The sequence below is a fragment of the Limanda limanda genome, chromosome 14, assembly GCF_963576545.1.
Source record: "Limanda limanda chromosome 14, fLimLim1.1, whole genome shotgun sequence".
Classification (NCBI taxonomy): domain Eukaryota; kingdom Metazoa; phylum Chordata; class Actinopteri; order Pleuronectiformes; family Pleuronectidae; genus Limanda; species Limanda limanda.
In genome coordinates, this window is record NC_083649.1 from 13,721,182 (window position 1) to 13,745,066 (window position 23,885).

Below are 23,885 nucleotides of genomic sequence, written 5' to 3' on the forward strand. Positions count from 1 at the left end.
TACTAACTAAAAATAGCCCACTTTTACTCATAAAATCACATAATGCAACTGCAATATTTTTTTTAAACATAAAATACAACAATTGTATTTTGTGTATTTTCCTGACAAGCTACCTAAGCGGGGGTCCTTCTCGGTGTTGACGTTACTAGCGCCAGCTGTCAGAGGGAGCTAGCCTCAGTGCTATCTTTGCTAGCGATTTCTCCTTTAGATTTGAATGATCTTTTTACATTTTCCCGTCCCTGTTGTTCCTATTTCCGACTTTACATACAAACTAAGATCGGGTACAAATATGTGCGTATATTCAATTGATTCCCAGCGTCTCCTATGAATTTGTTGAGCGCTGTTCAGAACCGCGGTAGCTGCAGCTAGCTGTTAGCTTGTTGTTAGCTGCGGACCGATTCGCTGCAGACTGCTCCTCCGGTTTGGAAGTCATTGTTCACAGGCGGAAAAGTTCTTCGGAAAAGAAGTGGAAAGATCATGCAACTTTGTAACGCTGCAAATCGTGTAGAGCGAATATTTATTGGGTTAAATTATTGTTCGAATGCATTATGAATTAATCAGTAACACTGGATATATAACAAAGTATTTAGAGTCGAAGTCTTCCCGGCTGCATTTTATCTTCGATTACTGTATCTATCGTGTTGTAGAAAGTGTATTTACCAAGTGAGTGGTAGAGTAAGTGTTCATAGTCACACAGGCGTTGGTTTAAGTTAACAATCATGGATAAAAAGTCGTTTGACATCGTTTTGGATGAGATCAAAAAGGTAAAAATAGTAAATTATATGTCCGATTAAAGATTTGAAACCGTTTCCACTCAACAGGATTTGATTGTTCTTCATCTTGTGTTTCAGTGCGTCCTGACTGATCAACGCATCAAGGCCATAGAGCAGGTGCACGGGTATTTCTCCAGTGAGCAGGTAACTGTGATAAAAAGCAACACTGTTATTTATCGTTGAACACACTAGATAGACAAGGTTCTCACATCACACAGGTCATATATGTATATGTAAAAAAATAATCTTTTGGAATACAACAGTTAGTTGACTTATATTATAATCAATGCTGCATATGGATAGATGGTAAATAAATAGATCTCACGAGGTATGAGGTTTGACCTTGTGTTTTAAAGTTATAATCTCCTGCTAGGTCCAACTTTAAATAGGAAAGCTGTGTCAGAGCATCTTTAATAGATATCAACTCTCTATAATACTTTGCATTTTTTCTATGTGAGAGCCATGCAGCTCCAGTGTTACTATATGCCTCAACACTGTCTGGTACATTGCAGGTGATGGAGATTCTGAAGTACTTCTCATGGGCTGAACCTCAGATCAAAGCAGTTAAAGCTCTGCAGCATGTAAGTAACATGTGATTTCAATTATTGGGGTTATAAAATGGTTTGCATCAATAAATCCTTTATATTAACATTGTGCTGAAACATGATTTAAATTGTAAACCTTTCTGTGTTTGAAATTGTCACCTCTCACTGTCATTGGAATGTCTCTTAAGTGTTGGTTGAGCCTGTTTCTCCTTCTATTAGAAAATGGTTGCAATTCCTACAACCAAAGTAGCAAATATCCTGAATTGCTTCACCTTCTCGAAGGACAGACTGATTGTACTGGAACTGATAGCTTTGTGAGTAGATTTTGGAGAAATATAAGCACATGAACCTTTTTTACACATCCACATTTCATCCAGTTTGGTTCATTCATTGATTCATTGAAAATGTTGGGGTCTCTGCTCCTTTACAGGAATATTTCAGATGCTCAGAATTATCGTCCTGTGGAGGATTTGTTTCGCATACACCTGTCTGAGAAGAAACGAGCTCGCAGGATATTGGAGCAAGTAAGTTCACCTTTCCAAAGTAATTCACAGAACGTCTTTTTGTGTTCTATTAAGGTTTGCATTGAAAGCAATAAAATGTATTTACGTATGACATCTGTCTCATTAGGTGTGTAAAGTCGGCTGTAAGGCTCCTGTAGCCATGATCTCCTCCTGTGGTATGATACCCGGGAATCCATACCCGAAAGGTAGACCCAGCCTGGTCACTGGCACGTTCCCTGTAAGTATGTGCAGAGCTTGACACTGAGGTTTCCTGAATGCATCCTACTCCTGAGCCTTAGGATTGTATGTACTGTATATTAGATATGAGCTAACCATCAACAACTCACAACAGATGTCGATTTTGTTATGTCTTTGTTTATGTCGGTCCTAATGTCACCTGTTCCACCTCCATGTCTCAGCATATTGGCAAACTTCAGAATACTAGTAACAAAGTGGACTTGCAGTTTATATTTCACCCTGAATTCTGTATACCAGTGCTTGGTTTCGTAATTTTTTTCGGGCAATTTGCAAAGTTGTAAAATAAAATGTTTGTTGTGCAACATTTGCAACCAGACAAGACAAATAAATGTTTTGTTTTTGGTCACAGGGAATCCCTCCGGCAAAAAAAGGAGAAGAGAAGAAAGATGATTCCTCTAACAGTATAGATGGGAAAGGAATTGCTTCTCGGATAATTGGACCTTTCAAGCCTGTAAGTACTCGAAAGGGCGTCACTGAAGGGGAGATTGTAATAGTGCCATGATGTAATTGTGCCTTGACACCTGTAAGTCTCGTGACTGAGTGACATCACATGAGTACGTGACTTAGACATGATATCCTACATGTCAAGCCTCATTATATAAGCTTCTGATAGACCACAGTTAAAGTGCTAAATGGACTTGAGGTGCGTCAGAGGCTGTAAAGAGCATAATGGAAACACAAATAAATTTTGTACAGCAGTAATGTGATATGAATTGGAAGACATTGACATCTGGATATAAAGCATGACTTTGTTAATATTTACAGATCTTAAATCCTTTCAAATTGTGTGTTTGCAGACATGGCAGAAATGTCTCAACTACTGCCTTTTAAAAGTGACACTGCAACTATAGCATTAGTTACTGACATACTTTGAGAAACATTAAATATCATGATTATAAAGAATTGGCTGACGAGTGGATTGTTTTATCTCTTAATGTCTTTCCTTTTTTAGTTCCCTTCAACCTACAACCCTCATCGGCCTGTGCCCTACCCTATACCACCGTGCCGACCCCATGCTACCATCGCACCTAGTAAGAAACAACTCACTTCCACACACTGCCCTGCCTTCTTCTGCCCTGTATAACTGGTCAATAATAAAAAGTACACACCTTAAAGTTACTAAACTCTAAGCTAACAGAGGATTAATAATTCTGCTCTGAGTGGCCTTAAATTGGCATGTTTTATCCATCTGGGATTGGTTGAGGTGAAGTAGGTAGTTGGGCGAGTTGTGTTTAATCCTTACATTTGCGTATGTGTGTCTGTGCGAGTGTGTGTGCGGTGGACACTGTTAATGTTTGCAACTGCTACTCAGGTGTGTACAACAACGCAGGCCTTGTGTCTGTGGGAGGGGTTATAACAGCCAGCGTGGCCCCTCCCCCCTACAACTTCACCCACAAAGTAGCAGGTATGATTTGATGGAAGCGAGTGTGTGCGCGCGCGTGCCTGTGTGTGGCAGCAAATAGGCTAATTGGCTTCCTGGCATGCTGCTTACCTGCGCCTCTCCAGTTGACCGCCTTCATCAGGTGAAGAGTGTGCTTCTCACTTATGCTGGAGTTACATTGAGTGACCAGAAAAACACAGCCCCTTACATTGTACGGATTTTCAATACAACTGCTGTCAATCAGCTTCAGAGCTGTTGGAGTATATTGATTCAATGTAAGGGGAATTTTTGAGTAGGGTAATGTTGGATTAGATTGCGCTATATACATATAGGAAGGAAGGAGAAAGAATACAGTGCATATTATATACAGAAACAGAAATGCAGGTGTATTGGATAATATATATATATGTATTTAATATGCACTGTATTATTTCTCCTTCCTTTTGTATTTGAGTTGGAGAGTAGGACATTACAGCGTCAAAATGTGTAAAAATGGAGTCAACACGCAGATGTATCTAAATATATTAGTCACAACAAAAACAAGGCTCTTTTATATCTTGCAGATGTTTCTGTTTTCTGGTCAGTCCGTGTAGAACTTTGTCTGGGGTGATTTGTGAGGATGCGTCTTTGGATCCCTGGATCGGGATCAGCTTCAAACTAATTTCAATAATCTTTTTTTTTTTATTCCCTGGAATCATGCATCGCTTGGGATAACTCCGTTCTTTAACGCAGCGCTTTGTCAGTTTTCACAATTGAAATACATCTTTTAGGGCCTTTGGGGAGACGTTTGGTCATAAGCTCAACAGTCACTGTAGTTTCATTAAACCGAGAAAATATTTTGAACCTAATTTGATGTTAAATATATAAAGTAACTGATAATTTCCCCAAAGGTAAATAGAAGACATATTCCAATGTTGAAAATTATTGGAAGTTTCATGTAATAAGTTGCACGCAGGGATGCTCTCTGGCCATTCCTCTTTGCTCTTCTTTCATTTTTGTGAATGAGTTGCTTCTTTTGCAATAGTTTGTTGGGCTTTAACTTTTTCTGCCACTGTCTTGGAATGTTTTTGTTTTCATTTAACAATAGCACTACTGATCAGAAATAAAGTATTAGTTATTTAATGTTTTATACTGTTCAACTTTTTAAATTGTTTTTTTTTCTCAGTTGAATCTCACATTCAGATAATAATAGTCACTATTTAAGATTATCTTTCTAACCAAATCTGATCTCCTTCTACTTCCAGGTTATGCCAAACCAGGCAATCCGCAGCACACCACACCTGGAGTAAACAGTGGACCCCTCCTCATCCCTCATGGGTCCACGCCTTCCACACCAGTCCCACCTCAGGCCTCTGCTGCTCAGCAGACTCCTACAACCCCAATCACACCGGTTTTCCCTGGCATGGTTCCCTCTCACAACCCCAATGCCCACTCTCCCTCTCCGTCCCCTTCTCCCTCCCCATCCGTCATTAGAGCTGGGCCACAGACACCCAGTGGTCACACTACACCTACACCCTCATCTGTTATTAGAGCCCACACCCCATCTGGCACTCCCTGTGGAACTCCTGTCCACTTCTCTTCTTCCCCCTACCATGCTCTTTCTCGACCAGGCACCCCTGCCAACTCCCGCGGCGGCCCAGACCCCATGACTCAGACGAACTCCATGGGTCCAAATCATCACAAGATATTTCATCAGTCCACAGATCACCAGTCAGGACTCCCCTTCTCTGGCATACAGCAACAAGCAGGTAACCCATCTGGGTCAGTGATAAGAAGTTACACCCCTTCTGGACCACAATCTCTTATTCCTGGATCATCCACTCCTATAATTCCAAGCTGTTCCACCCCAGGCCCCAAACCCTCTCCAGCTCATTCTGCACAGGCCCAGGCTGCCATGGCTATGGCTGGATCACTGAACAGACATCACGGGGGTAGCAGCAGTGGCAGTAACAGCCCTGTGCACTCTGCTTTCAAGGGCACCTCTCGTTCTGGCACGCCTCTTAGCTCTATGATGGTCCCTGGTTCTGCACAGCATGCACTGGCACGTTCTTTGGGTCTGTCCCACCCATCAGGTTCCCCTCAAGTCTCTCTCCCTAGTCCTGTTGCTATCACCGGCCTCCAAGCTCTGTCCAATCAAGCTGGCGCTCATTACCCGGGCCTGTCTCCTTTCTCCTCCCTTTCTTCCTCTCTCCCTCCTTCCAACATGTCTGCCTCTATGTCTGCAATGCCCCCCAACAGTAACATTTCTAACCACCCACCAACCTCCATCTTCCCCGGCTTGGTTACCAACGCTGCCTCCAGTGTAGCCTCCCCCTTTGGTCTAGGCCTCACCTCTGCCCCTTCTATATTCCCAGGCCTTCCGCCTGGCCCCGGCCCCGCTGCCTACCCTGGACTGGGTGTGTCAGGGGGGCATGGTGCTGGGAGTCCCGTATTGTCTTCATTCATGGGACTTCCAGGCGCCACACCATCTTCAGTAGCATCAGTGGCGCCACTCCAGGCGGCGGCAGCAGCAGCAGCGGCAGCGGCGGCAGCAGCAGCTGGGATACCATCGTCATCACCAGTTTTGCCTGGTTTTGCATCAGCCTTCAGCTCCAACTTCCAGCCTGGGTATGTTAGACACGTTCTTTCGATGGGCAGTCACTGAGAGTTCTGTCTAGTATACAAAACCATGTCATATGGATCATTTTAAATAACATTATGATTCCCTGTAGAATTTCTTCTTTACTAATATTCAATTCACAGACTTTCTTTTATGCCAATTAGCCATGACCTAAAACCCATATTGCCATACCGTCTCTAGTCATGTTATATCACGATAGGTCAAAAGTTAGAATAGGGTCAGTGCTTATAGCATGTGACATTGATTTTCCAAACAGCATCGTAAATCGGGGCAAGTGATTTTTCCACTTTGGGTTGTATATGACAAGTGGAAAGACTCCACCTGCAAAGTGTAAAGTGCACTAGTTCTCCCGTTGTGCAATGTTTGGGTTAGACTTTGGCTTGAGTTTGTCTTGAAGAGTTTGTTTCCATTTGATCAGGTGATAACTGTCAGCCATGTAATAATCTACTTATCTTGTTAAAGAGGAAGTGTTTCAGGCTCAAGACTCACATTATGTTGCCATTTCAGCAATTAAAGCGCTGTCTTATCTTGGAAGAAGATTTATATTAACCAGTGCTAATGCATATTCGTGGGGGAGTGCCAAATCTTAAAGTAAAGCAAAATAATAATAATATAAAATAAACACACATACATAAGATATATACACGCCAACAATATGCACCTAAAGGTTATTCTGTTATTCAGATATTATATCATATACTTTATATAAGCAGATAGTTATAGATTGTTCATAATACTCAAACCATTAGCAGAGATGGAAGAGGTTCTGGTTGGCAAAAATAACCATGCTTGCAAAAACGTTTTTCTATGAAGAATAACAAAGATATTTGTCATTGAAATTGTACTTATGGTTCATTATATATATTCGTATACTGTAGCCAGTCCGTGAATGTTAGGTGTGTCCCAGGGACCATTTGTGTTATCAATGCTAAAAGAATGTGGTCACATGAGTCCCAGACCACTTTGAATGTGCTTTGATCTCAATTTGATATGTCCACTTGTGATCGGATGACTCAAGACGGAGCTTAGTACCCAGTGTGAACAGGGTCTGAAAGATGTTATTGTCTGCATTCTAGGTTGGGCAGTGGACTCCAGCCTCCAGGAAGCAGTGGATTCCCCAGCTTGTTGTCCTTCCCTGGTGTACCAGGCTTCTCTCCCTCTGGCTCCCCTGCCCAGCTTGGTGGCCTCCACAGCCAGGCCATGCAGTCGGCCTTGATGCAGGTAAAAATGCACATGGCGTAGAAGGGCACTATTGGATACATTACATAGACTTGCATTAATTCGCTGGAGACTTCAACGAACCATATATCTGCTACTTGTTTAACCGTCACCCTTATTGTAACCTAAAGCTAACTCTAATCATGAACTTAAAACTAAAGCAGTTTTCAGACATGAGCTCTGGACATTTTCTGGAGTTTGTCTTTCACATAGGAAGAACGTAGCAGGAGATTGAGAGTTGTGAGTCTTTGAGTGTTGGAAGGAAAAATCCTTTGACATCACACAATGTCCGGAGAAACTGACTCAGACATTTGCACTCTGACGTACAGCCTCTCCTGTCAGGAGGACCAGTCACAAAATGTATTCACTTTCCCAAGACATACAAGGGCACACCCACCCACACACCCACAAACTGCTCTGTCAGATTACAAGTATTTGAATGTCAGTTTGATAAAGCTTCACTTTTACAAAGGTTCTTCTCTGTTCATTGGTCTTGTTCCAGGCTCATCCTTCGTCTGGTTTAGAGGGCTTTCCTCCTCAGCCCAACAGTTTCAACTACCCTCCAGGTCCAGGAAACCCCTTCCCCCTCCAGCCAGGTCTGCACCCCCAGCTGGGCTGGCAGTGAAGCCCACCACTCACTTTGGAACGTGATTAGACTTACATGCTGACCTACCCTGTTTTATGTTTTGGCCTTCAACCTTCAACGAGCAGTAAACAAGCGATAAAGAGTGTTTCAATACTATGTTTGTCAGAGCCAGAATGAGTTTACCGGACCAGGAACACTACCTTAAAATCAGTTGAAATAGTGTACAGGGGAGAGAAGGTTTATTTGTTACTTTATTCATAGTGAACAGTTGTAAATATAAGTTGCCAAAGTTGTTTTTAGGTTTTTACATGTAGACTGTGACTAACATTAGCTGGACTTGGCTGTTTTTAATGAAGATTATCAACTTTTATTAGTGAATAATGAATTCTAGGAAGAAATGAAAATTGTACATGATATGTAATGACTTCACATGTAGTATTTTATGTTCATTCTCAGTAGAGAAAACATATTATACTGATACCGAGAACCCTGAATTGAATATTGTATTATGACATTAACTCTCTTGCTGACTTGTGTCACATTTTAAATCGGGAACACCATGACTATTTGAAGCCCTTGTTTTGTGTCAAAGCCGGGAGTATTGTGTACAAAACCTGCATTTGGCAGCTCCGCTCATGTGTTATTTTCAGTGAACACTCACTTGTGGCTTTCTGCAGTTTACTGTGAATCATTTTTTTTATGTTTACAAAGTTTTTCTTTTGACAGATCTAATGGTAATAGAGCTGTTGTTACAGGATATGACCAGACATACTGTATGCAGAGATTACTGAAAACATTTGGAAGTATTTGTAGACGTGTGGAACTGAGAATTTACAGTATAATGACTGCATTCCTCAGTAATTCTTCGCAAATGAATACTGTAATTTTTTTATTCACTGTACACTCAGTACTCAAACTCACTGAGGTTCACACGAAAAGTGATATTTTTTGTTGTTACATTGTGTTATTATGTTTTCTCTTTGTGTTTCCTCTTTTTATTAATTTGTCAGTAAACTGCTGGTTGCTGGAGTTGTTGTCATCTCCTTTCTATGTCATGCCATAAAACGTCATAGCTCTCAGGCTCATATAATGTATGTTAAATTAGTTAAATATAACTAAGTCACATCTAAAAAGTCACAGTCGTGCAGATAAAACCTTTATATCTATGTGATAAAGGGTCATAAACAAACAGCATAATGGACACATAATGATTCTAAAGCAAAGAAAGGGTCCAGGGTTGTGGTCAGAGACTTAACTAACGTGATAGTTGAAGGCAGCTTTGAAAAGGAAAAGACAATTTAACTGCACTCAAGACACGATACGTCTATTAATATGTGTACAGTATACTACAAGACTATAACATCACTAAATGGTTGATTGATTCAAAATGTTACCATCCTATAATAAAATAAATTAAGTGTTAAGACTTAGTGTTGGACATTTAATCTCATGTATGATTAAACAAACTACTATGAAAATAAGGAAAGGCTCACTGCAACAAAAAACAAATCACACTTCTGACTTTCAGTGAAACCTGCATGAAAACCACAGCTTCCGCAGATTTGATCAGTGTCTCACGCAACATGGAGAGAAACCAGAAGAGAGGGCTGCTGAACAATAACTGACACACAGTTGCAGCAGTGAATAGGAAGTACACAGCAAGGGACATACGACCAATAACAGAAGGAACTGTCGGCCTCCTCAAAGAATTACGCAATTCAAAATCTTGATATTTAAATAACCTTGCATTGAAAGGCGATGTATATGTGAGTGCTCTACGTGCTGCTTATCTTGAGTGTCCATGACCACTAAAGCACCGGTGATGCCATCAGTCATGTGTCAATGAGTCATGAGATCTAACTGGAAAATCTTTCATTTAAAAAATGTCCATGACGGGGATACAATGAATTATAAACCAATGAAATTAACATCTGCAGCACATTTATCATTTAATTATTATACAAAAAGAAAAACTTTAAATTGTAAAAAATGTTCTTTGAAAATGTAACTAAATTTAATTCCAAAACTCTACTCATTGCTAATAATTACTGGTTTCATATTGTGTTGCTTGTTGTTAGAATTTGTCAATTTCTGCACCAGCTGAACACAACCTTTACAGTAATTCTAATGGTTATTTCTGTATTGATTCTGTATTTATTTCAAAGAGCATTAGAATATTTAAATATAAATATATATTTGATATAATAATAAATAACTTCTCTGAAGCCGACATTTTTTAGTTGAGTCCCCCATACCCATGTCCTTTATTGTCTTATTTTTTCTTTTCCTTCATTCTCTCCATACTCTTTAATTATGTCTTTTAAACTTTGAACTTTGAACAGTTCCTCATTTTAAAAGGAAGTTAAATGAGGAAAAGTAAAATGACTAACATGATCGGGAAGTTACTTTGAAATGTTGAATTGGGTTAAAACCAGGAAGGGCCTTTATGCAGTCTAGCCATTTGGAGTCATGTGAAAAAGCAGGTTTTAAAATGAATGTAATATTACCATATGTATATTACAGTGTATTAAACATGTGAGTAGGTTTTACTTTGGATTTCCCATGATTCACACATGAAACAAGTGTTTCAAACACAACTCTTAGGTTATCTGGTGACCTGTTGGCAACGATATGATTGTTTGTCGATGATCAACTCAGAGTTGCTAGCCACACCTACTTGCTTTTCTCTGAGCGACATTATATTGCTGCATTACAGCTTTAAAAGGCAGGGTGACTCCTTCCTCATTAGCTACACTCCAACAAACGCTCTCCACACACACCTCTTCACTCACTTCCCCAACAACACATGGAAATGGAGGACCAGATGGAAAGCCAGAAGAGAAAAGGAATTAGCCAAGAAGACCTGATCTGTAAGAAAAAACACTTTTTTCCTTGCTGTTTCTTTTTCTCCTGAGCTGTTATTTAACATTGAACTTTTCGTTGAATGGTAAAAATTTTGTTAAAAATTGAATTAATATCAGAAACTAGGCTTTTAAAGGCTTAGGTCAACAGTTTGTTTAACCCTGAGCAACATGTTGAATGGGCATTGAGTCATTAAAAGGTCAGTTTAGTGTCTTACATCAGTCACCATAGGTTGTGTGGGAGCTCACCTGTGTAGGTTAAAGGCAGCCACAGCGACCAGAGCAGAGTAAACCTGCATCGTCATAGAGACGGTAATCACATGTCACCAAGATAAGGACTCCCTTAAGCATGTGACTTTGAGGGTTTCTGTGCGCGTCTCCTGTCATTTGTGTGTGTGTGTGTGCGTGTGTGTGTGTGTGTTTGTGTGTGTTTGTGTATCCATGCTCTGTTAAGTCACAAGGAAAAGTAGGACTGAGGCTTTTGTGTAAATGTTCCTTAATTTGTTTTTTTAAACCGTTTGTTTTCCATATGAGAGTTTTGTTCCCATCTAATGGTTTTTTCCATGTCTTTGTTTTGGCCAACCTGTTGGACAGGATCATGTTTCATGGCTGGCTGTGTACACATAATTTACATAGACCTTCAATCAGGGGACACAATACATAAAGATGGTGAACAGATAATGAAAAAGATTGTTTGTGAAACTGGATGAAAGATTTCCATTCGACCAATCAGATTGTGGCACCTTTTTTTTAAATTGAAATAATATATACAGATGAAACGAAGGTTGGCACAATCATCCTCATGACTTTTCATGCTCCTCTCCCAATCAGTGCCACTAAATGTTCCAGATCATGTGCAACAGTGGAAGTGAATTTGCAAACTTTTGCAACTGTTAAATTTCCACTATTTTGTCAACAGGAAACATGGTTCTTGTGGTCTGGACTAGAAATATGTTTTTAACACAAAGGAAATGATAACCGCAGCGATAAAGGAAATTAAAGTAGGACAAATGCAATTCAGCTGCTGCCTTTTGCAAACAGGTGATATATATTTATTGTGGTCAGCACTGGCAGTGTAATACGACTGCGTACTCAGGTAAAATCAAATGTCAGTGTCAAGAGGAAAAACTGATTTACAGTTATTTACAGACCTTTCCCTTAGAGCCAATGACTCCTTTTAATACCAAAGTAGAAAAAGGACTCAGTAGGATCATGCTGAAAGTAAACATTTGACTGTTTGCCTGTTGACTGTTTGCTCTGCGTGTGAGTCTCTGTGAGCTCCTTTTTGTGTAAACTGCCTGTGTTGTACGTGTCTCCCCGGGGCGTCACATTACACATCCAGTCCATCAAAACTGGTTTCCGATCCCTGACCCTCTCTTTTCTCTCTCTTCCTCCAGCTGAGCGGACAGGCGCCCTGGGATGCATTGGTTGGTTCATTGTCATCCTCTCTGGCATGTTCACCCTTCTTCTCTTCCCCTTCACCGTCTGGTTTTGCCTGAAGGTGAGTGAACTCAGTAAATGACCACAGTCGGGTGAAGAGCACAAATCCCTGTTTGAATGTGAACGTGAACTGAGCTTATGTTGTGTTGTTTGTTGGTGTGTCACAGATCGTTCAGGAGTATGAACGTGCTGTCATCTTCAGGCTGGGCCGCATCACAGACAGGAAGGCTAAAGGACCAGGTACAGAAACAGCTGTGATTTCTATATAACTAACTGTTAATAGGGAAAATGATAGTGATATGTAGCAAACAGCAATAATATGAATTCCTATTTCCCACAGGCATCTTCTTTGTTTTGCCGTGCACTGATTCCTTTGTGAAGGTGGATCTACGAACAATTTCATTTGACATCCCACCACAAGAGGTAGGGCTGGTGCAGATAGAACACAAAACTGCCTATGAGTGCGCGTGTGTGTGTGTTTGTGTGTGTGTGTGTGTGTGTGTGTGTGTGTGTGTGTATGTGTTTGTGTGTGTGTGTGTGTGTGTGTGTGTGTGTGTGTGTGTGTGTGTGTGTGTGTGTGTGTGTGTGTGTGTGTGTGTGTGTGTGTGTGTGATGTCCGCCTTAAACAGTGGAACGTATTTGAGAGGAGAGATGACAAAAGCTGTGCAACACAACGGATAAAACGCAGTGTAAATCAAACTTGACAGGTCTCACACATCAAGCAATTAATTTAGGGATTGGATACAAATTGTACTATGATTAATCACCAAAAGGTAAATGATTGAAAATGTGTTACTTATTTAAGGAATTAAAGCAACAGAAGCACACGTATTAAACTCTTTAGCTCTCTGATTACTAGAAATCAAACTGTATCTGATATCATAAAAAGCATCATCGATTTATCTCCTTCGTCTTCTCCGAAAGATAATCTACATTTACCTTCAAACTGCTGACTAACAAACAAATGCAGATGACAACATAGCCTCCATGGTGGAGGTATAACCTCAGGATGTGAACACACACAGAAACTCTCTTGTATTTTCTATTCCAGATCTTGACCAAGGACTCAGTTACAGTTAGCGTGGATGGAGTTGTGTACTTCCGGGTCAAAGACCCCATCGCCTCCGTGGCCAACGTGTCGAACGCTGACTTTTCAACCCGTCTGCTGGCACAGACCACCCTCAGAAATGTTCTGGGGACGAAGAACCTGTCGGAGGTCTTGTCTGACCGTGAGATCATCGCTCACACCATGCAGGTACAGAAAACAAGACCTGTTTCAAGATAGGGAGCAAAGCTCAGCTCAAGGTATAACCTCTGTCTCTTTTTGCAGTCCAGCCTGGATGAAGCCACGGACCCCTGGGGCATCAAGGTGGAGCGTGTGGAGATTAAAGATGTAAAGCTGCCAGTTCAGCTGCAGAGAGCCATGGCTGCTGAGGCAGAGGCAACACGAGAGGCCAGAGCCAAGGTCAGGACATATGCCATGATACATGCAGGGCCAAACAAACAAACAATAGGCCCTCTTCATTGAAATTATCCTAATGTCTCCTCCTTGCGCTGCCTACAGGTGATATCAGCAGAGGGTGAGATGAATGCATCGCGTGCCCTGAAGGAGGCGTCCCTCGTAATCGCAGAGTCTCCGTCAGCGCTGCAGCTTCGCTACCTGCAGACTCTCAGCACCATCGCAGCAGAGAAGAACTCCACCATCATCTTCCCTCTGCCCATGGATATGATTTCACACTTCATGCGGAAGTGATTTTTCCCAGATGATTCAATCTGCTGGTCCTCGACCTATATTGTTGAGTCACTTTCTGCAGCCACGAGAAGTGACTGCCAGGTTAAAGCTGTTATCAAATGGTCAAATTTTATTTGAAACTGATCATGAAAACACATGTATGGTTTTTAGCTGTGACGAGGCCGAGCCTGCTTACCAATGTGATTTTGAGTATTCAGTATAGTTTACATGTCTTTTTTTTGCATGAAATGAGTTTTATATTTCATTAAATTATATAATAAATACTGTGTCTATATTATATAGTATGATGTGATGTTAATCACCTGCAAAATGTAACCATGCAAATAAATTGAATAACCTGCCTTTGTCTCTCCGTCTGCCCTTTGTCTTGACATCAGATCCATTTCAAAGTTAGTGGTGGTTTTACTGACAGTGGTGGAGGAAGTACTGAAACATTCTCTAGACATGAAAATACAAATTAATCGACAAACAGGCAAGAAGTAAAATAACCAGATTTACTTTTTTTATTTGAGAAGAAATTATGCAAGTACTTGATTTGAAATATACTTAAGTATTAAAAGTAAAAGTAATCATTTACTGTGGCCACTGTATATTAATGCAGAAATAGTACACTAAATATTACTAAATTACTAAAGAATGCTTCAGGTGATGCTTCTGAAAACACTTATATTGTCACATTGATTATTTGAAAGGGTATTGTTTTTATTTGATTACCATCAGATATATATCAACTCTGTTTGGATCAGTGGACCAGTTCCGCTCTCATTATTGATTACCTTAAAAATATAAAAACAGAAAATACCCTTAGAAAATACAGATATTTGCTGTAGTGGAGTAAAAGTAAAAAACACCTGAAGATAAATCTACTAAAGTAAAGTCCAGATACATATAAAATGTACTTAAGTACAGTAACAAAGTAAATATACAGTATTGCACCACTGTTTGCTGAGGGGCTGGGAGAGTTTCATGAATGAGTGGGTGGTCAGCTGCAGGTAAAATGTATTTGAAATCAGTTGGTCCAGTAATGAATTGAAGATCAGGATTTAAAAAATGAAAGGAATTGAAAACATGTAAGATTAGAAGAATTCGTAAAAATTAACAAAACATGAACACAAATTTTCATTTTCAAAAAGCTTTATACACACAGTATTTGTTGTGTTTTGTGGAGTCTTGAAGCTGAATGTTATTGTTTGATATAAATGAAAGAAGAAAAAAAAAGAAGATGGCTGGTTGAACTGAGGTCATGTGAACCTAGACTTTGACACCAGTCCTGAACACACACTATTGCATGTACTGTTATCTAAGACCCACACTTGAGAATGTTGAAGTTAAACACCTGAACAAGAGAAAAGAGGGCAGGGTTTATCCTTAAATGACACATCACATTCATTTTCTTAAATAGTTTTAATACTGTGTTCTCCCCCAGAAAGTACTAATAAAATCACCAACATACTGTGAGTACATTACATGTCAAAGTATGTCATTCCTCGTCCTCTACGCCTCCTACCGCTTCACTACATTTTCAACATGTCGACCATCACAAATGCAGGGAGGTTAAAGAAGAGAGAGGGAGAGCGAGAAACAGAGAAGACAGAAGAAACATGCTTCTATTACTTTGTTGGTGCACTAAGACGCAAATCATGTTGTAAATGTATTTACATTCAAACGATACAATCAGTGCCTTAACAAATTCAGCATATGTTGTCGTAATCCTCAGGGAGTAATTGTACATAGTTTACGTGGTGCTGAAGGTTGACAAGCTATGGAAACATTTGCTAAAACAGCATTTTATATATCAACATGAGTGCTGAGACAATGGGTGAATTACCCATGATTCTTGAGGGTGGGCCCAACCAAGTGCTACATATTAAATGCTACATAGTGGTCGGACGAGAGACCCTTCTGTATGAAACAAAATCAGACGAGTGACTTTCTAAAAAACGCGGTCATTACATTGCTGACATTCAGAGTGAGACGCAGATGTCCACAGGACACATTGAAGGGTCGTTACAATACCAGGACACCGTTTGGAAATCTGAGTCCATTCAGAGGTGAAATATTAATCTGAAATTAATTATTATCTTTAACTGTGTCATTTGTAAACACTAGATTTGAAGCAACCTTGTAGACTGTGTTTATGTTTTTGACCTGAAGTGACCTTTTAGGTGAATTTACAATCCTGTGACAACAAGGAGTGGTGTATTCTTACAACTACTCGTTACACAAAGACATTCTCTAAATCGTCAGTTTCGGTACAAAGCCAGTGAGAATTGAGATACGTTTCTCAAATCATTCGCTGTCCTAGACATTCTTTTATTTAAGAGCGTTTTAACTCTGTGTATGTATCGTACAAAAAATCTAGAAGATCGATGAAAAGAACATTTTAGTTTTACGTTTTCATGACCATCAAAAGTGCTGGTATAAGCAATTTAAAGATCAACTTAGAAGTCTTCTACGGAAAATTCTGTCAACCCAGAGAAATTCCTTTACATGCTGGTAAAAGTTTACATTTACTCAACCTGTAACTGAACCGAAAAACTGACCAGGGGGGCTGCAAGGAGTTTCAAGGCCTCGGGCAGACCTCCATATTGCCCCCCCCCCACCCCCTCCCATGCATCTACTTAACAATATTACATTAGTCACTAACTGTAACCCATGCTCCCATTAGAATTATTTTAGCAGACTTACCCTCCTCCCTCCTCATCGGCCGTGTGTATTTACAACAGCTCATAATCATGTCGCCCCAACAGTTTTAGACTTGCGTGCTAACATGTGAGTCACTGAGATCACATGTAACACAATAATATTGTCAGAGTTGACTTCTTCAAAGCTAGATGAGACGTTAGGACCCTGAGGGTAAGTTAGTATATAGAGTATAGCACAAGGAGGCAGCTATTACATAATGTATGCTATAAAATTAATCTCAGTTTTGTATACACCAAAGGTTGGGTTCTCTGTTGTATATCATATAAGTGGAAAATCATCTCGGGAAATATCTTGTGTATAATGTTCTGTAGGGAAGCTATACAAAAGAAAATAATTGAAAGTATTTCTAATCTAAATTTAGAAAATAATTCCCTGAACGATATATTCCTGCACTACGAGAATTCAGTGCAGTTTGCAAAAGTTTACAACAAAACAATCCAAGATTGACAAACAATGGAGGACGGGTTAACCATGGGTTATGAGGAAGTTGATAAAGGTTCAGAAAGGCCTACGCTATTCTAATACGTCACAGAGGTAAACAGAGGGTTAACCTGTATTTCTTTTTTAAATGTACATAGCTTATAGAGTCATAACATAGCATAACAAAGTCCCCTGAACATCACTTGTGAAAAATTTGTCCTATCTCTCATAGGTGATATCTTCAGAGGTACAAACACCATTCATTTCCTTCACGCCTCAAGCTTAATAAATAGACGGCTCACAGCAACAATAAAGTTCACGTTAAGACTGGAAGACTTTCACAGGACATGCTTGCTTAAAGTAGCAAAATACATGTAAGAAATAAATAAGATATAAACACCACATTATAAAGAAATCCACAACAAGCTTTAAATTTGTCTTTCCTACGCTGGGTTCCCCATTCGCTTTGAGCTCTTCAGTACCTGTGTTGTTGTTGTTGTTCAGACTGCACATTCCCACAGAGGTAAATATAAAATGGCAGGTGTATCATTTTTACAAGTTGACCTGAGGGATCATGACAAGTGAAGAGTAGCTCATGTAGGAAGACCTGACAAGGTTTTAAGAGACTTTGAAAGCAAAGTTGCATTTGTTTTGCAGGTAGCATGGCTGGGGTTCCAGGGAGTGTGAGTCCCACACGTGTAAAATATCAGCACTGAACTAATTACAAAATGTTAAATACACCTCGAGGAGGCTGAGAGATATTATCCACTCAGATTTACAAACCAATTCTTTATGTAAAGTCCTTCATGAAGTAAAATGTTGCTTGTTCTCTGCTGGTGAGACGGCAGGACCAAGTATAAGGCGCTTTGTTGGGGATTTTTTCCAAATGAAAAACAGAGTTTGTGAAGCAGAATTACAATTCATCATTCAACAGAACCGACTCTGAGAAACTTATCCCAAAGAGAAGGAATATATCTTCTCTTACAAGGGATGTGGTCATGCTTCTAACACCCTGGCCTGTTGTGTTAAGGTCCTAAGAGTGTGCTACTTTCCCTCTGTTTCTGTCTATGTGGGAATCGTGACTATCCATGCAGGATTTAACACTATCTGCATCACTATCATACAGTATATACAGTCCAAACTCCAGGACTCTGTGTTAATAAATGTTGGGACAAAGGACTGAGCTGCAGTTACTGGCATCACTTTTGTTATTAACATTATTATACATGTTCTCTGTGTATATCATCGATGCCTGACAGATTGATGCTGCCTGTACAATCTGTCCAGTTTCACCTGTAAAGACTGGGGATCACATTCTGTCTTTTTGTCCAACATGTACTAAAACTCCATTCACATTCAGAAAAAAAGGAGGAGAATGAAAGGAATGAAAGAGGAGAAAGACAGGAGCTTATCTTGCAGCTAAGTTGCAGCGGTTTGCCGACCCTCTGTGTGTGGGCGTGCCCGGGCCCGGGGAGTAATTTTGATTGCTCGCTGCCCTGTGAGTGGGTGTGGCTGGTCCCGGGGAGAGGTTTTGATTGGTGGCGGCTCTGTGGGAAGGGGAGGAGTATTGAACTAGCTTGGGACAGCCGTGACAGTGGGTGGGGGAGTCGCACCCTCTTACAGGTGAGGAGGAAAAGAACGGGGATGAGGGGACGGGGGAGGTAGAGAAGGAGCGGTGCAGTGGGGAGGAGGCGGGGGACATGAGGGGACTGGTCTGGAGGCGCCACAGGAGCTCCTCATTGTTCATGCTCAGACGCTTCTTCTCTGTGCTCTCCTTCTCGACAGAGTCATGGAGGTTGGCATTTTCCTCTGATAGTTGCCTGCAGAGAAGACAGCACAGTGGAAGCTAACGTTAGAATATTAGATGATAAGATGATAGAGATAATAGTGTTAAGTAGAACGACACTCAGGGGAGCCGAGCCACAATTTTCTTCCGGCATTGGTAAAAGTTATTTAGTTTTTGTACAATCACGCTGACAAGCCTCCCAGCAAACCAACCAACCAACCAACCAACCAACCAACCAACTATCCAACCAACTATCCAACCAACCAACAAAACAATCAGGCAAACAAGCAACCACACATCCATTCACCCAATCAACCACCCAGACACCCACCTAACCAAACAACCAACCAACCAAACAACCAACTAACCAATCAGGCAAACAAGCAACCACCCACTCACCCAATCAACCAACCAACCAAACAACCAACCAAGCAACCACCCAGACACCCAACTAACCAATCAGCCAATCAACCAAAAACCCACCCACCATCCAACCAACCAACCAACAGACAGGGGTGATAAAGTAACTTCCTTGCTAATGATCACCATGATGACTGCGTCGCCTTACCTGGACATGACCAGGTTCATATCAATACGAGTCCTCATATCTTCATTCTGCTGCTGCAGAACCTGGACCTTCTCCTCGAGGAACACGTTCTTCTGGGCCTGCTCAAATGAAACACACAACCACAACGCAATATTTCTTTAACAAGGCACATTGACCACGATGCATCCAGACCAGTGTACGCATGTGTGTTTTACTTTATGCTGTGATGGCTTATTTGAGCCTACCACTTTCTCCAGGTCGGAGATCTTCTTCTCCTGCTGGTGGATCTGCTGGTTCTTCATTTCTACAATCTCCTTCAAGCTCTTCAGATCTTTCTCAATGTGCTGGTATGGAGCTAAAGCGTCCTGATACAGAAAAAGAAAGGACAGATAGAGGATGAGTGGGGTTTTAAAAGACACTGTCGGGATTGTTGGTTAAATTCCCAATTGGACCATTTATAATATATAAAAAAAAGTACAGATTTTTACTCTATTTCCAACTGACTTTCTTGAGAGATGCTCAAAGTCATGTTTGTACGGAAATGTATGAGGGCTGTTAGTTAGAAATCTCCGGAAACTAAATCAGAGGATATTTTCTTTTCTTTTATATATTGTGAAGAAAGTCAAAAGGTTGAGAATAAACCTGAAATTTTCAAATTAAAGTTAAACTTATAGATAGGTCTTTGAAGAGATTGGGCCAATAACCCTGGCAGCTCACAAAGCAGTCAGTTGCTCCTCTTCCTTTGACTTTATTGTTTAATTGTTTTGTTCCCCCTCAATTTTTTCATCTGTTTCGTCCTAAGACTAATAGGTGTATTCTTTTGTGTATGTGTTATAGATAAACTCACAACGATTTGTTCATCCGTACTCCTCCTCAGAGCCTCCTCAAAACGTTTGGCTTTCTCCCTCAGACTCTGATTTTGAAACGTGAGAATATCCACTTGATCCTGAGCAAGAGCACACACGCACAGACACACACAAACACACAGTACAGATTAGTGTATACAGATAAGAAATAAAACATACAACTTATGTGCTTTTGTTAAATCAAACCTGCAGAGAAAGCCTGAGTTTCTCGAAATCCTCCTCGAGAAGCATTTTCTGTTGCTCATGAGCTTTCCTCAAGTCTGAAAACAGATTCAGAAAAAACATAATAAACGAGAGATGAGGTTGCTTCTAGCAGTGCTAGTGTCACATTGTGTTATTTAAATTAGATCTAAAATCCTACCTCTCATGGTACGGGCGTGCTCCTCATGCAGTGTTGCCATGGTGATGTTATGCATGTCTCTGAGCTCCTGAACGGTGGCCTGGTGATGGACTGCCATTTCCTCCACCTGACACACACAAACGCACACACCTTTAATAACTGCTCAGATTTCATGTGAAAAAATCAGATCTCTTGAAAAAGACATATCTCCCATGATGCCTCTCTCTCACCTGCTCCTGTTGATGAGTCCTAAGCTCCTCCATCTCTGAGCAATGCTCGGCCTTGAGGTGTTCAGCCTCCGCTGAGTGACCCTTTCGGAGCCCCTCCTCCACAGCAGCCAGCTCCGCCTCCTGCTGCAGCTGCAGCTCCTGCAGCTCTCGCTCAAACGCCACCTCCAACGCCATCTTCTCCCGATAGAGCCGCTCCCATCGCACTGAGTTGGATGCTGTGGACGAAGGAGAATGTTTCTTATGATAATATTATAAAGATTTGTTTTAACGTGTTAAAACTTTCAAAAATCTACTTGGGAGGATTCCATGTGTGTCTTTCACACCATATAGGCCTACAAACCTCTTTAAACTAAATTCAGCTGATTACATTTCAGAGCACTGTCTCACTGTCGCACTGTCACACTGTCATGGCTCACTGGGACACTTAACTACAACAGGGCCACTGTTCATGTTGTAGGTGCTTTTTCTTCCGATCACATTGGCTGCTGTTACCTGAACTTGACCGATTAGGAGTTTTCATTGATGAAATGTTGGCTCTTACTTACCCATTTCCTCTCTGATCTGTTGCATTTCCATGGACAGTTTCCTTTCATTTTCCTCTGTGGTTTTATTCTGAAAATTTTGAATAAAACAGCATTTTGAATTGTGCTTAGTGCAGGATCAGAGAACCACTCATACGAATAGTATATAGTACATATACATATAGTATGGATGTAAATGTAGAAATGGCTATTTGTAATGCAATAATACAAAAAAAAAAGAAAAAAGAAAAAGGAAATTGACTTTTGGAGCCATGTGCAAAAACAAATCATAGATGAACCAGCAGGTAAAACAAGACCTGTTACTGTTTAATCCCTACTACTACAATAAAAACTCGTAGCTTTAAACTAACTATTTAAAAATAGCAGCTTTAAAATTTGTTTTAATGGTGCAGATGCCTCACTCTGAGTGTCTTTACTCTTTCCTTGTAACTTTGGTGAGTGCCTGACAGTCACAGCTTAAATTGCCAGAATCAGTCCCAGCAAGTTCAAGAGCAATGATGAACTGTGGATCAGTTAAAAAGACTTCAAGGTCGTTAAAAACCAGCAATTAAATTTTAATATATAAAAAATTCGGTTTTGATTATTTGTTCAGGCGGCAGTTGTTCTGGTTCAGGAAGCCGAGGATCATGGGTAATATCCACTGTTCAGTTGTTTTTCAGTTCAACACTCACAATGACGGGCTTAGTTTTATCTCCACATGAAAACAACTAAATAGCTCAGACACAAAGTCCAACAGATGTAATCACCACGTGTGGCTGCAGAGGGCGCTGTTGCTCAGTAAAGGTTACCAGAGTATAATATAATTATGTGTAGAGATTATTATATGAAGACCTCAGTAGACCAGATCCTGAAATGCTCTTAACGTCACCTCATGTCCACCAGCTGTACTGTTGCTGTTGTGTCTGACTGAGGCCAGCAGAGGGAGCTCAAACCTTCTCACACGGGCCTCTATTACAACAATTTCTTCTCTTACATCTGCACTGTGGTCAAGTGACTGCAGCGGTCAGACTGTGGCAATAACCATAAACAAGACGGACAGTCTGGGAGCAGTATAACAGGGCCTGAACGATTGGGCACAGAGAGCTGCTCGGTGGCACACTGAACTCTGGAGAACCCCTCACGGTTTCAATCACTCTCACGCATTGTGCTGCTCACTGACCATGCTCCCCTCATGGTGTTAAATACTGTATGTGCTCTTGAGTTCCTGGGTGTGTGTGCGTGTGTGTGTGTGTGTGTGAATGTGTGTGTGAGTGTGTGTGTGTGTGTGTGTGTGTGAGTGTTATATCCACATGGGAACCTCCCTATACATCATCTACTGTTAATCAGAGGTTTTATTGTAGAGGATATAGCCTTAATGATGATGATGATGGTGGTGATGATGATAGTTTGTACTATTCATTAAGGATTAATATACCATTTCAGGTAAATCTTCACATATATTGAGATTTAAGAATTATTTAAGAGTTTGAATAAGAAAATATATTTGTACATCTATAGATCAGATGCAGATGTCGCCGCTGTATCATTATAGTCAGCTACCTTGAGGCAGTAATGCTGAGTGGTGATGATGAAGGCTTCTAGACCTAAGGAAGTCTTCCTCAGTTCGTCTCTCAGAGTTCTCAGCTGCCTCTCCTGCTGTTCACAGCGTCCCTGCAGCCTCTGAACCTGAGTGACAAAGAATATAAAGAAAAAAAGAATAGAATAAAACCGACAAAAGAAAGCTCCCAAGCGATGCTTCAGATTTTCTCAACGACTCACCTCCTCCCTCTGCTCCTCTTTGTCCCTCTCCTCCACCTGCCTTTCTCTCTCTTTCTGTTGGGCCTCCTCTTTCTCCCTCTGCAGGCTCTCCTGCTGTTCCTGCTGCAGCCTCAGGGGGGCCACGCGGCGAGGGGACCCCGGGGGAGCAGACCCTCGCACCGCTGCGGCGGGCCGCTGCCCAGACTGGACTGCAGGGAATGAAAAAAACAAACATGGGACATTATAAACAAGCACAATTACCCCACACGTGTTATACAAGGAAAAACAATGTCATTACATATAATCTAAAAATATTATCTCACTAATTAGCTGCGTGCTAATTCAGAAATCCAACTATGCCAAGCTGTATCCATCTGCAATAACAGAATTGATGAGTATTAAATCAGAGGAGATTTGACCTGACCTATTGCTAATGACTGTGTTCACATGACAAACGATAGTAAGTTAATTGAATCTTTCTACGGAGGAAGCCTCGGGGTAATTCCCAGTCTGCTGTTTGTCATGATGGACGACCTCATCTCTCAGGTAATGATTGAGCTGCAGCGTCCACACATATGCATGTCTGGGTTTATTGTTTACACTGCGTTTCTGCAAAAACATTTAAACAATGCTTAATGTATTAACGATGGCTGGGATTCAAAGGCCATGGCACACATGAACACGTGAAGGCCATTCTTCCTTGGAGGGTTGGGGGGTGGGGGACTATTAAGCTGCAGTTGACATACAGGCAGATTGATTAACCACTATGTGAG

General features: G+C 40.9%; 3 protein-coding genes across 4 annotated transcripts in view; 2 read left to right on the forward strand and 1 right to left on the reverse strand.

Annotated features, from left to right (window-relative positions):
• The first annotated feature begins 160 nt into the window (after positions 1-160).
• Positions 161-9,244, forward strand: proser1 (proline and serine rich 1). 2 transcript variants are annotated; one of them, XM_061085665.1, is made up of 12 exons: positions 161-764; positions 852-917; positions 1,286-1,354; positions 1,538-1,632; positions 1,749-1,842; positions 1,949-2,059; positions 2,429-2,530; positions 3,032-3,110; positions 3,392-3,484; positions 4,705-6,067; positions 7,157-7,301; positions 7,801-9,244. In XM_061085665.1, exons 1-12 carry the CDS (start codon positions 720-722, stop codon positions 7,921-7,923), a joined length of 2,385 nt encoding a protein of 794 aa, XP_060941648.1. In that variant the 5' UTR covers positions 161-719; the 3' UTR covers positions 7,924-9,244. The 2 variants fall into 2 exon arrangements, with proteins under 2 accessions (XP_060941648.1, XP_060941649.1); XM_061085666.1 differs by lacking the exon at positions 3,392-3,484.
• Positions 9,245-10,586: 1,342 nt separating this feature from the next.
• Positions 10,587-14,279, forward strand: stoml3b (stomatin (EPB72)-like 3b). The gene is made up of 7 exons (XM_061085667.1): positions 10,587-10,754; positions 12,143-12,246; positions 12,353-12,425; positions 12,526-12,608; positions 13,237-13,440; positions 13,516-13,650; positions 13,750-14,279. Exons 1-7 carry the CDS (start codon positions 10,691-10,693, stop codon positions 13,936-13,938), a joined length of 852 nt encoding a protein of 283 aa, XP_060941650.1. The 5' UTR covers positions 10,587-10,690; the 3' UTR covers positions 13,939-14,279.
• A 4,193-nt stretch (positions 14,280-18,472) lies between these two features.
• Positions 18,473-23,885, reverse strand: part of mtus2a (microtubule associated tumor suppressor candidate 2a) — a 30,696-nt gene continuing 25,283 nt past the window's right edge. The window contains exons 6-15 of the mRNA XM_061085305.1: positions 23,134-23,321; positions 22,915-23,040; positions 21,379-21,445; positions 20,834-21,048; positions 20,625-20,730; positions 20,450-20,523; positions 20,245-20,343; positions 19,643-19,762; positions 19,419-19,519; positions 18,473-18,884 (exon numbers count right to left, since the gene is read on the reverse strand). Coding sequence (XP_060941288.1) covers positions 18,473-18,884; positions 19,419-19,519; positions 19,643-19,762; positions 20,245-20,343; positions 20,450-20,523; positions 20,625-20,730; positions 20,834-21,048; positions 21,379-21,445; positions 22,915-23,040; positions 23,134-23,321 — 1,508 coding nt within the window. The remainder of the gene's footprint in view (positions 18,885-19,418; positions 19,520-19,642; positions 19,763-20,244; positions 20,344-20,449; positions 20,524-20,624; positions 20,731-20,833; positions 21,049-21,378; positions 21,446-22,914; positions 23,041-23,133; positions 23,322-23,885) is intronic.

What these genes read in the sequence shown, in the direction of transcription:
- stoml3b (XM_061085667.1), top strand. Translation starts at nt 10,691, where the DNA reads ATGGAAATGGAGGACCAGATGGAAAGCCAGAAGAGAAAAGGAATTAGC. An exon ending in TTGACATCCCACCACAAGAG is followed by an intron (nt 12,609 to 13,236) that starts GTAGGGCTGGTG and finishes TTTCTATTCCAG; the next exon opens with ATCTTGACCAAGGACTCAGT. An exon ending in TCATCGCTCACACCATGCAG is followed by an intron (nt 13,441 to 13,515) that starts GTACAGAAAACA and finishes CTCTTTTTGCAG; the next exon opens with TCCAGCCTGGATGAAGCCAC.
- proser1 (XM_061085665.1), top strand. Translation starts at nt 720, where the DNA reads ATGGATAAAAAGTCGTTTGACATCGTTTTGGATGAGATCAAAAAG. An exon ending in CAGTTAAAGCTCTGCAGCAT is followed by an intron (nt 1,355 to 1,537) that starts GTAAGTAACATG and finishes TCCTTCTATTAG; the next exon opens with AAAATGGTTGCAATTCCTAC. An exon ending in CTTCACCCACAAAGTAGCAG is followed by an intron (nt 3,485 to 4,704) that starts GTATGATTTGAT and finishes TTCTACTTCCAG; the next exon opens with GTTATGCCAAACCAGGCAAT.